Here is a 15,036-nt window from a genome sequence, read left to right as displayed (position 1 = left end):
CCGGCGTGAGGCGAGCGCGTTGCAGCCAGTGACGTGCCAGGACGAAAATCACTGACCAATGAGCTGCTGAGATGATGTGGCCAGCCAACCAATCGCGAAGCCTCGCACCCGGATATAATTGCCGGTTCTGAAACCGAGCTCAGAAAAAGTGTGAGGGCCTCCCCACATGGGTCTGGGGCTTTGAGATGGAATAGGGGGTGAGCGTTTATTAGGTTCAGTGCCTACGTGTGCGGTGGGCGTGTAAGGATCATCTCTTTGGGTTTTGAGTGAGGGACAAGTCAATGTGGCTGTTTGTCCGTGGAAAGAATTCCCGCTGCGGTGTTCCAGAACCAGCGCGTGGGGAAACCCCTCGGATGGTACCGCACAGGGAGTAGGAGAGTCTTGAAGACGCAGCTCGAGCAGTGGGAATATGAATCTCTTACCTAAAAGCCCTAAGGAGTTTGGCTCCATTGACTATTGGGAGAAGTTCTTCCAGCAGCGGGGAAAGAAAGCTTTCGAGTGGTATGGAACCTACCTGGAACTGTGCGGGTTGCTGCACAAATATATCAAGCCCAGGGAAAAGGTAAGCGCGGCCTGGCAGCCCTGTGTGTGCCCTGGAAAGTAGGAACTGATAACAGAAATCCTGCACTTGGTAGACGGTGACAGGCGTGGGGGGCCCTAAACAGGCCCATATTTTCAGGATTCCATGCAACATTCTAGCTAAACGGTAATTACAAAATATCCTTTTAAAGGTTTTCAGATAACAGAGCTTCCACCCCCAGATCATTTCTTGAATTAATAACCTCACTGGAAGAATGAGTGAGGTTATTAAGAATAACCTCACTTCTTTAGTAGTGCAACCTAGACATCTCCTCCTAGTGAGGAAAGTGTGCTTTTCTGTCACTGTGCATCCTCGTGGAGCTGGCAGCACCCGTGGCTTTACTGATAAATGAATCTGTTATCAAATAGTTGTTGTGGGCCCACTGACTTTCAGGCACTGTGTTCAGCCCTTAAGCCACACGAGTATTAACATATAAATCCTGGGCAAGTTCCAGAAGTGAAAAGTGCCAAGTACAGTAATAGGAGGTTTGATAGAGGTGGAAGTAGGGAAGGAAGAAGGGTAGAAAACGAAGATTTGAGGAGGAAGCTTTAAGAGTCAAACCTTTGCTGTGTGTGTGTGTGTGTGTGTGTGTGTGTGTGTGTGTGTGTGTGTGTGTGTGTTTGCTCAGTTATTGAGTTCTCATAATAAACCTTGAGGTGAGTGGTAATACACGAATTCTACAGATGAGGAAACTGAGGCTCTGAGAGCCAGTTTCTTGCCCAAGATCATACATGTAGTAAGTGGTCGTGTGGGGATTTAAACTTAGATCCACCTAGCTCCAAAGCTTATGCACTTGTCATTGTACGATGCTTTTCCAGAGATGGTGATATCAGGGCAGAATTTTGAAGGATCAATGGGAGATTCCTCCACAGAGAGGGAGGCAGCAACCTGTGTTTTAAGTTTGGCTTCAGAAAATAGCAGAATATCGTGAGCTGGAGCCAAAGGCATGAGTGGAATAGGATTATGCCAGACCTAGGTTTTCAACAGTAAAACAAATAGGAGATTTCAGTTGTAACTACTGTATTTGGATTCTGTGACTTCCTATCAATTCTTAAATAATAAATTCTTGATTAAGAGAAAAGAACAACCATGATTAGTTTGTTCCTGCAGTTGATTAATAAACGCTTGATTCAGAGAAAAGAACAACCCCGGTTAGTTTGTTTCTGCATAACTTGCATTGTTATAGTGGAATGTGCTTTGTTACTAGTGAGTTCTTCTAATCAGTGGTGTTTCAAGATGGAGCCTAGAATCCACTTTGTAATGGTGCGCTCTCATGGCATAGCATCTTCGCCCTCTGAAAACATACAGCAGCCAGGGTGAGACTTGATTCCTTGAAGTGTCTGAAGCTCATTCCTTTGCCTTGATGATCTCCATCTTGTTTTCTTTCCCCCTGCTAGGTGCTGGTGATTGGGTGTGGAAACTCAGAGCTAAGCGAGCAGCTGTATGACATGGGCTATCAGGATATAGTGAACATTGACATCAGTGAGGTCGTCATCAAGCAAATGAAGGAACGCAATGCCAGCCGACGGCCCCAGATGAGCTTCTTGAAGATGGACATGACAGAGATGGAGTTTCCCGATGCCTCATTCCAGGTGGTGTTGGACAAGGGCACCCTGGACGCAGTCCTGACAGATGAGGAGGAGAAGACCCTGCAGCAGGTGGACAGGATGCTGGCTGAGGTTGGCCGTGTCCTGCAGGTGGGCGGTCGCTACCTCTGCATCTCCCTGGCTCAGGCTCACGTCCTGAAGAAAGCAGTGGGTCACTTCTCTCGGGAGGGGTGGATGGTGAGGGTGCACCAGGTGGCCAACAGCCAAGACCAGCTGTTGGAAGCAGAGCCTCGGTTCTCCTTGCCTGTCTTTGCCTTCATCATGACCAAGTTCAGGCCGGTCCCTGGCTCTGCCCTTCAGATCTTTGAGCTGTGTGCTCAGGAGCAGGGCAAGCCTGTGCGGCTGGAGAGTGCCGAGCGGCTGGCTGAGGCGGTGCGGGAGCGGCAGCAGTATGCCTGGCTGTGCAGCCAGCTGTACCGCAAGGCCGGGCTGGGGAGTGTGTCTCTGGACTTGTGCAGTGGGGACACGGGGGAGCCACGCTACACCCTCCACGTGGTGGACAGCCCCACTGTGAAACCATCGCGGGACAGTCATTTTGCCATTTTCATCAGTGAGTTGGGATTGCTCCCTCTCTTCCCTGGAGGGGGCTGGCTTGCAGGGGCTGGGGCTGGGGCTTTGGCGGATGGGTATGCCTTGGCTGGTTTTATCTTGCAGGGGGCGGTGCTTGAAGAGGTTAGACTGGCCAAGGCATGAGGAAGGGGGAGCTGCCTGCTTGGATTTGAGGTTTATTTCTTCTCATCTTCCATTGCAAAGGCTTGAAGTAATATAGATACATTTAGGCAGGTCACGCATTTGTAGAGATGTTATTTAGTCACTTTGTAACAAGGAGTAGTGGAAGCAACCGGGAGTCCCAGCCTTGTAGCCTGTAAGCTGTGTGACCTGGGGAAGTTTCTGTGCGTCTCTGCTGAATTCAGAGGCAGTACAGAGTAGTAGCTAAAAAAGTGAGCTCTGGAACCAGACTATTTTGTTTCCAGTCCTGGCTCAGTCGCTTCCTGGTGGTATTGGACAAGTTAGTGTTCTCTCTGTGCCTCTGTTTCTTCATCTAGAAAGTGAGATCTTAACTGTGTAATTGTGAGAAGTGTAAAAGCTCTTTGAATGGTGCCTGGCACATGATAAGTTTTACAGATGTTAGTGTTATTATTGAAAGGGGTAAATGATACCAGATTCACCTTAGTAATGATCAAAAGAGGTAGTATGAGGAAATGCTTTCAAAAGTAGAATATTCTAGACAAACGTGAGGTGGTGATACATCATGCTGGTAATTTGTTCCCTGACATTGAATCCATTTTTCCAAGTATTGCCTTATCCTAACTGTGCACCTGTTAGAACTAATAGCACAGAGGATACAAGCATGGAGTCTGGGGCTGGACTGCCTGGGGTTGAGCCCTAGCTTCGCCAGTTACGAGCTCTGTGAACTTGGGCAAATAATGTAACTTCTGTGTCTTAATTTCCTCATTTATAAAATGGGAATAATAATAATACTCCCTGCATCTTGGGCTGTTGTGAGGATTTGATTAGTTTCTGTTTGTGAACTGCTTGTAATAATGCCTGGCATTAAGAAGTGTTAGCATTATTGCTATTTTTCTTGCACTAGGTACTTGCCTCCCTCCCCTTACATACACGCTCACACTTTTCCACGCTGGGTCCTGCCATGGGTCTGATGGCCGCTTTGCTGTGGACATTGTTGACTGGGGATTGATAGCCCCTCAGTAGGTCACAGTTGGAAGGGTTGCTGGGCTTGGGTAGGGGCTGGCTCTCTGCCACGTAGGGCGTATTGGTTGTGGGCTTGAACTTTTCCCAGGACTCCCTGTCAACAAATGCCTCTTTCCAGTCCCCCAGGGTCGGGAGACCGAGTGGCTCTTTGGCATGGAGGAGGGCCGGAAGCAGCTGGCAGCCAGTGCGGGCTTCAGGAGGCTGATCACAGTGGCCCTTCACCGAGGTCAGCAGTACGAAGGCATGGACAGCATCCAGGCCGAGCTGTCAGCCAGAGTCATGGAGCTGGCCCCGGCCGGGATGCCCGCCCAGCAGCAGGTAACAAAGCTTTGGTAGCAGCTTTCAGGGTCTCTGGAGAAGTCATATTAGTAGCCAGGAAGGCAGAGGGTATCTTGGCAGAAGCTAGGACTAGGGTCTGTGACCCTAGTCTGTTCCTGGAGGGCATGTCAGCAGCTGAGAGCTAAGTGAGCAGAAGTTATGTCCCAGGCAGTGAGTGGAAGGTGAGCGGTTGCCCTTATTGAGAACCCCAGTAGCATCTGTGCCTGTGGGGCCACTCGGATGGCATGAAGGAAGTGCTCTCCACCCTGCAGGCTCCAGCTCTGCACACTGCAGCTTACTCAGGCTGTATTTCTCCTAACTCACTTTGTGCAGGATTTCCTTGGCCATTTTGCTTCTTAGAACCATCATTATGTGAGGTGGAATGGGAAAGGGCCAAAACAGCTCAGCTTAATTTTCAGGATATTAACATTGCTGGTCTGATGTTCCACTGGGAAGGAAACTGAAGGTTTTTGCCAAAATGGTGATATGGTATTATCAGTTGACGCCATCTGTCTTGTACTATCCTGCTCACAAGACAGGGTAATTGATAGGTGACTTTATTGCAAGGGCTTTATAGAGAGGAGTTTATCCTTCTTGATAGGTGGGAAAGACAAGGTACCTGGAAGCTTGATGCTGTAGTAACAGAACTGAAAAGAAGAACCAAGGCTCCTGGGTTCCCAGCCTGTGGTTCTGCCCACTAGGCTGGCTTGTGCTTACAGATGAATATGTATTTGATGCTTTCTGGAAGACTTTGGGGTTGGTGTCCCATCAGAGAGACCCAGATCCTGTGGGGAGGCTCGTTTGTGACTTTCTCTCAACAGTGCCTACATCTCCGCAAAGTCAGGAGTCCCTCATGATTATTAAATACTCTTGTAATTCTTTAAAAATAAATAAATGTGAAGGTTGGGAAGGGAGTGGAAAAGTTTAGGGGAAAATGTATTTTTTCCTCCTAATTTTTTCGTCTGTTTAGAAGAATGCAGAAAAAAGTTGAGAATAACTGGTGGAAGGGAGACACTTCGCCAAATTTGGAGTGGTTACTTTCCCCATGGATTTTGATATCTTTATCCCTATTCAGATTCCTTCTCTCATGATTCTAGTCCCTTCATGAGGCTTCCTTCTAGCTTTCATTGTCTTGGACTATTGAAAGTCCTTTTAAGGATTACTGTTGAGAAACTCATATTTTTCTTGTGGAGAACCAACTGCATTTCACGAATGGTTTGGGGAATCTTTAGTTGTTCAGTTGGTTTTCAAAAAGTTCAGTTAAACCTTCTGAGATCTAGTCAAACGCCCCAGAGGAATACTTTAACAAAATGGCAAATCTTCGGAGTTGTTGCTGCTCAGAACCTTGGTGCGGGGATTCTTCACATACACACAAAGGGAAGGGATTATAATTTCTCGTATTTCTCAGTTGAGCTGGTGTTTTCACCACATCTCTGCTCTTCCTTCAGGTACCCTTCCTGTCTGTTGGTGGGGACATCGGGGTCCGGACTGTTCAGCACCAGGACTGCAGCCCTTTGAGTGGTGACTACGTCATCGAGGATGTGCAGGGGGATGACAAGCGCTACTTTCGGCGGCTGATCTTCCTCAGCAACAGGAACGTGGTGCAGTCAGAAGCCAGGCTGCTGAAGGATGTGTCTCACAGAGGTGAGGCGTCGTGGGCACAGTGGTGGGGCCCACGTGGATGTGGTATGGACAATTTGGGGTGGTCAGAAAGACCTGGGAGCTTGGCGGAGCTGTAGGACAGACCCGGATACCTGTGACCAGAGGCACACGGCTCTGTGGGTTGTCCTCTTATCATCTGGGCTCTTAGGGTGTGAGTGGCCATGAACAGAAGGGAGGTCGATGTTCTGTTCTTGAGCAAAGCCTGACTCTGCAGTGATAAGGAGCCGGGGTGGTGGTTTACCAGACAAATGTGATAATCACTTTAACGCCTGCAGTTCAAAGACCACGTGTTTTACAAGTTGCTCCATATACATCTGTATATTAATTCAGTAGGCCTGCCCTCCTCCATGGGGCCACCTCCTAGCACCTGTTTTAGAGGGTTGTACAGTTGGTGGGTGCCCTAGAGGTCACCTAGTCTGGTAGAACTTTCTGCAGTGAAGGAAATGTTTAATACCCAGTTAGCTGCCCAGGGTGGCAGCCATGAACCATATGTGGCTACCGAGCACTAGGAACATGGCCGGTGTGACTAAGGAACTGAATCTTTAATCGTTTTTAATTCTGATGAACTTACATTTAAATTTAAATGGCCACAAGTGGCACGTGGCTACAGGCGTCAACAGGGTAGATCTCTACCATGTTCTCTCTTTTTTTTTAATTAATTAATTTATTTATTATTTTTGGCTGTGTTGGGTCTTCGTTGCTGTGCGTGGGCTTTCTCTAGCTGTGGTGAGTGGGGGCTACTCTTTGTTGTGGTGCCTGGCCTTCTCATTGCGGTGGCCTCTCTTGATGCAGAGCATGGGCTTTAGGCGTGCGGGCTCTAGAGTGCAAGGCTCAGTAGTTGTGGCACACGGGCTTAGTTGCTCCGCGGCATATGGGATCTTCCTGGACCAGGGATCAAACCCGTGTCCCCTGCATCGGCAGGTGGATTCGTAACCACTGTGCCACCAGGGAAGCCCCCCACCACGTTCTCTTTTAAGTGGTCTCCCAGGTGCTGCTCAGAAACACCCACTAATGGGGAGAGCAATCGTTTGTTTATTTTCTTGGGGCATTATATGTTTGTATTATAAAAGTAATACTTACTCATTGTAATCAATCACAGATCACATGTAGAGAGTAGAAAAATATTCCTCCCTACCGCTTCTCCAGTATAACTTCCCTTTAGAGGCACAGAGAGTCAGGCTTGGAATCTGAAATCGGCTCTCCTGATTGCCGGTCATTCCCTTTGCCTGATGATGCTGTCCTGTTGGCAAGGCCATCTGGAAGGAGGGTGAAAAGAGAGAATTCACAACCTCATGAGGTCATGGGTTTGCCCACAGCTCAGGATCAGGTTATTCTCAGCAGGATGGTCTCCTCTTGAGGGGTGTCCCCTGGTCATGTGCACCCATATTTGTTGGGTTCCTGTGCTGTCATTGAGTCACTTGGGCTGCAGGTTGGTTCAGTTTCATCTCACTGAGAGCTCAGTAAAAGTGCTTCAAAGAACATTTTGCCCTCCAATTTGGGTTTTGGTTTTTTTCCCCACTGTTATCAAGCCTTCTTAGTATCACTTAATTCTTAGGGGAATGATTTCCCTCATGGAAGTATTGGTGAGCAAGAAGAAGAATGTGTTAAAAAGCAATTTAACATCTCTGAAAAGCATGCTGCCACTTACATTACAGTGCCCAATGGTGCAGCTGGTCCCTAGGGAAACCCCAGAGCCATCTGTTCACTCTCTCCTGGAGCAGTTGAGGGAGTAGGTAGAGGGAGAGTAGAGGGGCCTTTTGTACGATTTCCCCCCTTCTGTGAACATTTGTGATGTCCTTGTCCAATGGGGTGGTATGAATTACTGTCTGTGTGATGTAGTAGAAAGGTGATAGCTGCTGCAGACAGGTAGTCCCAGGTTCAAATCCTGGCTGCATTGCCTACTGATTTGGGCCTAATTAACAACTCTTCAGATCTTCAGTTTTTCCATCTGCCAAGAATTAGAATAAGAGCATTGATATAGGGTTGTTTCAAAGCTACAAGAGTAAAAGTCCTAGTATAGTAATTGGCATAGAGGAGGTAGTTGGAAACTAAGTCCTTTTTCCCCTAAAAGAACTGATGAATAAACTTCTCACCTGTTAGTGGCTTTATATTTCGCAGAGGAGAGGTACTAGTACTCCTCACTTGAGTTTTCCCAATGTTCTGAGTTTTGGGGTATTTCTTTGCCACTTCCCTTTTCTGACTCTCTGGTGTATGTTAAATATTTAACAACCATCTCTTTGGGGAAAAAAGCCATGATATGCACTGTTTGCCAATTTCTGTGGCATAAAAATGGCCACCATGGCCAGATTTCAAGCCACCAACATGTCAACCAGTTCACAAAATTCCTGCATTTTTCACAATTGGGTTCTCGAGTCTCATCAAACCAGTTGCAGCATACTGCTGCTGGTGTGCCTTACTTTCCAAGGAGTAGTGTACCACGCATATGACTTCATTCATCTCTGTCTGTGATCTAGCCCAGAAGAAACGGAAAAAGGACAGGAAGAAGCAGCGGCCTGCTGATACTCCAGAGGACCTCCCTGCAGCTCCGGGGCAGTCCATTGATAAGAGTTACCTGTGCTGTGAACACCATAAAGCCATGATTGCCGGCCTTGCCCTGCTGAGAAACCCGGAGCTGCTCCTAGGTGAGGGGGTCGCCACTGCCTTCCACAGGAGGGAACATGTAAGATTACAGAGGTAATCAGTGTCAGCTGCCTTGCAGTTTAAGAACCATGATTATAGACCAACAGATGCACATATAGTCATGTCTTTCTTATTCCCAACCATCTTCTACATTCATGAACATCCAAATAACTTTTCCTTCAAACTCAAATTGTTTGAAACCACCTACATGTGCTGATACCTAAATTTTTTTCCTCTATTCATTTATTTAAAAAATCAGTGTAAATAAACTATACTTAGTTTAAAAAGTTAATGTATAAAATACATTCAATGAGATCTGTAAAGTACACAGACCTTAAGTTGTTCAGCTTGATGAATTTTTGCACATGCATTTACCCATGTAACCAGATGGCATATTTAAAAATCCCATCTCCGGAGAAATATACCTGTGCACTTTAGGAGAATTTCTGGCTTTTCAGTGATGCATTATTTGAGTACTAGATGTAATTCTATCTTGAATTTCTACTTAAAAAAAAAAAAACATAGTATAGATAGTACAGTCATAGCCTTATCACTAATAATAGGTTTGGATCTGACCACAGTAGCAAAAATGTTCATGATTCTGTCTACTCTTGTAACTGTCTTCACCCAAAGTCCCTAAGTATGTCCTACTGGAACACGCTGTACATTTGATCTATCTTGGTGTTGATGTATGTCCCTAGAGTCTCAGGTCTTCCATTTAATCCTCAGGGTCTGTCTCCTTTTGGTGATTCTTTCTTTTTTCTTACCTTCCTTTCATCCCCTGTGGTTGCTGTGGTTTTTCTGTGCTTGTGTGTAGGATTTGGGCCTTTGTTTTCCTGTGGTTTCTGGAACTTGGGTGGATTGCCCTCACTTGGTGGCTGTGTCTCAGAAGGCAGTGTGTCCTTTGAGTTGAAAGCTGAGCAGAGGGCATCACATCTACATTCCCTGTGATCATAAACAAGATGTTGGCCATTGTCCCTCCCGTTTCCTAGGGGGGTTTAATAATGCTTATGGTGGGGGTTATTGCTATAATGTCAGCTGAGTGCTTTGGGATCTTTAAGGGGCCATAATAATAATACACTGGTTCATCTTCTGGATCTAGTAAAGGAAGGATTGTGAGGCCAGGGTTGAGTTTTCAGATGTTAAATTGACTCCCGAGTTTCTAGAAAGAGACAAGGGAGGCCAGGTCTCTAAATCTTGTTTCCCCTGGGCAGCACCAACAATCTGACTCCCTCTTTCGCCCTCCCCAAGTGTGGTATAAAACTTTACAGTGAGCAGGTAGTAAAACGATGCTTTTATTCTTTATTACAGAAACCCCACTGGGATTGTTGGTGGTAGGCCTGGGTGGGGGCAGCCTCCCCCTTTTTCTCCACGATCATTTCCCAAAGTCCTGCATCGATGCTGTGGAGATCGACCCCTCCATGTTGCAAGTGGCCACTCAGTGGTTTGGCTTCTCCCAGAGCGACCGTATGAAGGTCCACATCGCAGATGGCCTGGACTATATTACCAGCCTGGCAGAAGAAGAAGGTACTGCTATTGGAGAATTTGGAGGGGTGTTGAGGGAGGATTGATCCAAGGTTGTCAGGCCTGCAAGGGCCTCTAGAACTCATCTCTGAGAGGGCAGCATCCGCATCATCCCAGTTCGTTTGTTCATTCATTTGTTGATAGTTATTCAGTAAATATAGAGTGTCAACCACATGCTCAGTACTCTTAGGGGTTGGGCTATGGCAACAAGCAAAACAGACCGTTTTCTGCCCTAATGACGCTAACAAACGAGTGGGCTTCCCTTCTGAATCTCTTCTGACCCTGTAACCTTGCCACTTTCTCATCATCCCAAGAAACCCAGAATCTGTATCTGAGTGAGGAAAAGGGGAAGGCATGTTGGGGGTGTGTGTTGGGAAGTTGTTTTGTAAATCTTTCAGCTAGAGGTGAAGCCAGAAACAGCAAAACAGCGTTCATGTAGATGAGTGGTTCTAAACCTCAGGGACAATGTCCGCAGGCACTTTTTTGTTGTAACCATTAGGTACGGGTGTTTCTGGCATCTAGTGGGTCGAGACCAAGGGTGCTGCTCAACATCCTGCAATGCATAGGACAGCCACTGATGATAAAGAATTATCTAGCCCAAATGTCAATAGTGCTGAGGTTAAACCATGATGCAGGTGTTAGTGGGAATTCCAGTAGCCTTGCTGCTACTGGAATTAAGGCTCCATTTTGCTATAATAATTTGTATCCCAGACTTGGACAAAAGGCATATTAATGTTTTACAACAGCTCCCCTGATCCTTCTGCAGCTTAATATGTAGGCTTCTGATGACTGATGCTTTGAAGAACATGAGCCCCTCAGGGAGAATTCAGTTAGGTTGGTTCAGTCCTACGTGAACCTGGGGAGCCCAGGCCACACACCCTTCCAGGTCTGCTCATTCTATAATAGATGCTCTGGTTCTCGCTGGGTTAGAGTATCTTCCAGGAAGGGTGTGGCAAAACGGGTTGCCTGGGTTAAGTGTTTTGGTGCTGGGATGGACAGATGCTGTCTTATGTAATAGCAAACTGAACTTAACTCTATCAGAGTTTCACAGGTTCACTCTCTGAGGCTGGGACCAGTCTGGGGGCCCAGGGCTGATACATGTGAAGCACATAAAACAGTGCCAGGCACATGGTAGGTACTCAATCCATGATGTGCTGCTGTTGTTATTACCTCTAAGTCAGTTTTGAACAGCCCTGGCCTTCGTCTTAACAACAACCTTTCGGATTGTTGGAGGGCTCAGTGCCACAAATGTGGGCCTTGGTTGTCCTTGGACTTTGATGAGCCAACATGTTCTGCTCGTGAAGAAACCAAAATCAGATCTGTGCTGTGAACAGTGATGGACATGCTGTAGTCATAAGTAAATACGTATTGAATAATCATTAGCACTGTCTCGAAGTTTGCCCAAAACACATCATTAGTATTGCAGGCCTACCCCTTGTAAAAACTAACATTATAGTAAGGAGTGGATCAGATTCATGGTCAGTTCTTTCTCACTCATTGAGCAAAATCAGTTCTTTCTTGAGCCAGTAATTGTTCAAGCAGCTAGAAAAGATATGCTAACTTTAATTGAGAACACTTTCTCCTAGGAGGCAACATATGCTGTTTCCAGAGTTAAGTTAAAGTTACCATTTGCAGGGTCAGCCCTTAAAGGCAGAGGCAGCTGCTTTGTCTAGATCAATGGTTCTCAACTCTGACTATATTTCGAATCACCTGGGGAGCTTAAGAAAAGTACACCGGAGGCTTCCTATCTCCCCTTCCATCTGTTCCTTACCACCCCAGGGTTTTAACTCTGTTGATTAGGAGTGGAGCCCAGGTTCTCTGAATCTTTAGAATTTTCCCATTTGACGCTAATGGTCTGTCAGGATTGAAAATCATTGGTATAGATGGACTCTTAACCAAGCAGTACTCCTGCTGGAGTGGACCTCAGTAATGTGTGTCTGTGGAAAGGGCTTTAAAATGTGGAGGAAGAAGGTGAGATGAAGGCTCCATCTTAGACGTGGAGTACTCACGGCAGAACGCTGATGACGTATCTCCTCTGGACTGTGACATTAGTGCCCTTATAAGCAAGCCACATCCTCCATCCATCCTTCTGACTTAGCCACCTGTGTCCACCACGGAGGAGATGCGGTGGAGGAATGTAAATGGTGTTATTTTATCCAGCAGAGACAAAGACTCGTTTGCTTCTCTTTCCCAGCACGACGTCACTACGATGTCATAATGTTTGATGTGGACAGTAAGGACCCAACCCTGGGAATGAGTTGTCCACCCCCAGCGTTTGTGGCCCAGCCTTTCCTGCAGAAGGTCAAAAGCATCTTGACTCCTGAAGGTATGAAGAACAGAAGGTTGGGGAGGGAGAAGGGATGGGCCCTTTAAGGAAATTTTTCTTTTTAATGAAAAATGCACGTATCATAAGTGTGTACCTTGATCGCTTTCCCCAAATTGAACATATTCATTTACCAGTACCAAACACCAAACATTTCCAGTGCCCCAGAAGTCCACCTCTTACCTCCTTTCAGTAACTTGTCCTCTCAAGGATAACCACTGTCTTCACTTCTATCAGCACAGCTTAGTTTTGCCCATACGGAATGTTCTCTGTTTCTTTCACTCAGCATGATGTTTGTGAGATTCACCCATAGTGTTGTGTTGACACTGGGTGATACACAATTTATTTCTCCATTCTGCTTTTGGCATTTGGGTTGTTTCCTATTTGGGGCTTTTATAAGAAGTGTTGCCATTAACGTTCTAGTAGATGCTTTTTGGTGAAATGCGTGTGCAGGTCTGTTGGACATAGATGTAGGGCTATATCCATGCTGGATCACAGATTGTGCATATGTTCAGTTTTTGTAGATGCTGCCACACAGTTACAAAGTAGTCGTAGCAATTCACATCCCCACCAGCATGGGGCGCTAGTGACCATTTGAATTCTTCCCACGTGCCCTGGACTGGGCAGTATGTGATTTCATCTTCATAGCAGCCTGTTTTCAGATGAGGAAACTGAAGTAGAGACTTGCCAAGGTGACACAAGATAAGAGCTAGGGCTCCAACCCTGATCCTTGTGATTTGAAAGCTGGAGCTCTTAATCCTTATGTTCACTGCCTCCCAGGTATTTTGATTTGGCTAAGGTACTGTGGTGAACAGAGTTGATTTAGAACCCTTAATTGTCACCAGTGAAGGCATGTGATATATATGTCAAGTACATAATCTCTCTGTGGAATTGCTACATTCTTACTTGGGGGTATTAATTACTTCTTTCTCAAAGCAATCCTTTGTGAAACCGAAGCATGGAGAATGGTAACATTTGTTAGCAGCACAAAAGAGCAAGAAATTAGCTTGAAGTTTTCTCATGGTTCACACATCCCCCACGCTTTTCTCTTCCTGCCTTTGTATGCTGTGTGTTCTCTGCAAAGTCACTGCCACTGTAGGTGTGTTCTTTGGTCCACCAGCCTCCCTGGGGCAGGAATGGCTATATTCCTCAGAGCTGAACCCTGTCTCCAATGTGTCCCCTGAACCAGTCATTCTGACCCTTTCCTCCCCACCCTACAGGTGTCTTTATCCTCAACCTCGTGTGCCGAGACCTAGGGCTAAAGGACTCAGTGCTGGCTGGGCTCAAGGCGGTGTTCCCCCTCCTGTATGTCCGGCGAATTGAGGGTGAAGTAAACGAGATCCTGTTCTGTCAGCCGCACCCTGAGCGGAAACTTGCCACGCCGGAGCTGCTGGAAATGGCCCAGGCCTTGGAGCAAACCCTGAGGAAGCCTGGAAAGGGCTGGGATGACACGTACGTCCTGTCAGACATGCTCAAAACTGTGAAGATTGTGTGATTGTCAGGACCAGGCAGCCCTCTCAGCTTCCTGCCAGACTGACCTTGGGCTCCTGGCCTACCAGAGATTGAAGAAATATAATGCACAATACTTTTTAAGCCTTGTATTTTTCTTAGTTTCATACTCACCTGCATGCGACCTCCTGCTTGGTGAGGTTGCCTGAAGATCTGGGAAAATAAAAAAGTCCTTTCCATCCTGTCTTCTTCAGTACTGCTTGGGTTGATTGCCTTCACTTCCTTTACTGTGTCCTTGAGTAGGAGTCCCTGCTGGAGCCCCCATCAGGTGTTATGCCTTAACGAGCATGCCCCGGAGACAATCAAATACGATTGCTGGTTTGCTTTGCTTTCTCCTTCTCTTGGTCCTAAAGGAACAATCTCAAGTGAGGTAGCAGAACATTCTGTGCCAAAAGACTATAAATAGAGTAGGATCATTTAAGAGAACATCTACGCTGTCTCCCTACAGATGGAACAGCTGCTGACACGGTCCCAAGTTTTTTTTTATATAAATTTATTTATTTATTTATTTTTGGCTGTGTTGGGTCTTCCATGCGGCCAGCGGAGGCTACTCTTCGTTGCAGTGTGTGGGCTTCTCATTGCAGTGGCTTCTCCTGTTGCAGAGCATGGGCTCTAGGCGTGCGGGCTTCAGTAGTTGTGGCACATGGGCTCAGTAGTTGTGGCTCACGGGCTCTGGAGCGTAGGCTCAGTAGCTGTGGCACGCAGGCTTAGTTTCTCCGTGGCATGTGGGATCTTCCTGGACCAGGGCTCGAACCCGTGTCCCCTGAATTGGCAGGCGGATTCTCAACCACTGCACCACCAGAGAAGCCCAGTGGTCCCAAGTTTTAAGAATCTGCTAACCCACTCCTCTGCTTAACAGCTTTCCTTGTAGCCTAAGCCATCTATTCTGCTCCAGTGGAGGGAGTGGATGTAACTGGCCCCATGACTGCATGTGTCAGAGACTTCGCAGGCTGAAGTCTCCAGTATTGGTTTACTCACATTTACTGAGTGGCAGCTACATGCCAGACCCACTGTAAAGAGCTGTAGTGGAAGTAAAGATGTTTAAGAATTGCCCAAAACCACGAATTAGTGATAAAAATTAACATGTTCCAGGAACTTTTCTAAGTAATTCAATACACTGTCTCATTTGATCTGAGGTAAAGGATAGTTAAACCAAAACT

The 15,036-nt window shown here is 46.6% G+C and overlaps 1 protein-coding gene and 1 long non-coding RNA gene across 2 annotated transcripts in view; one reads left to right on the top strand and one right to left on the bottom strand.

The window, feature by feature from the left end:
* Positions 1 to 15,036, bottom strand: part of LOC125965642 (uncharacterized) — a 73,455-nt gene that overhangs the window by 41,978 nt on the left and 16,441 nt on the right. The gene's annotated exons all lie outside the window — the stretch shown is intronic.
* METTL13 (methyltransferase 13, eEF1A lysine and N-terminal methyltransferase) lies at positions 100 to 14,060 on the top strand. The gene is made up of 8 exons (XM_004269759.3): positions 100 to 562; positions 1,978 to 2,737; positions 4,019 to 4,218; positions 5,667 to 5,862; positions 8,355 to 8,522; positions 9,832 to 10,047; positions 12,239 to 12,370; positions 13,588 to 14,060. Exons 1-8 carry the CDS (start codon positions 410 to 412, stop codon positions 13,860 to 13,862), a joined length of 2,100 nt encoding a protein of 699 aa, XP_004269807.1. The 5' UTR covers positions 100 to 409; the 3' UTR covers positions 13,863 to 14,060.

The sequence above is a fragment of the Orcinus orca genome, chromosome 1 (assembly GCF_937001465.1).
Source record: "Orcinus orca chromosome 1, mOrcOrc1.1, whole genome shotgun sequence".
NCBI lineage: Eukaryota > Metazoa > Chordata > Mammalia > Artiodactyla > Delphinidae > Orcinus > Orcinus orca.
This window is presented reverse-complemented; position numbering and strand designations above follow the sequence as displayed.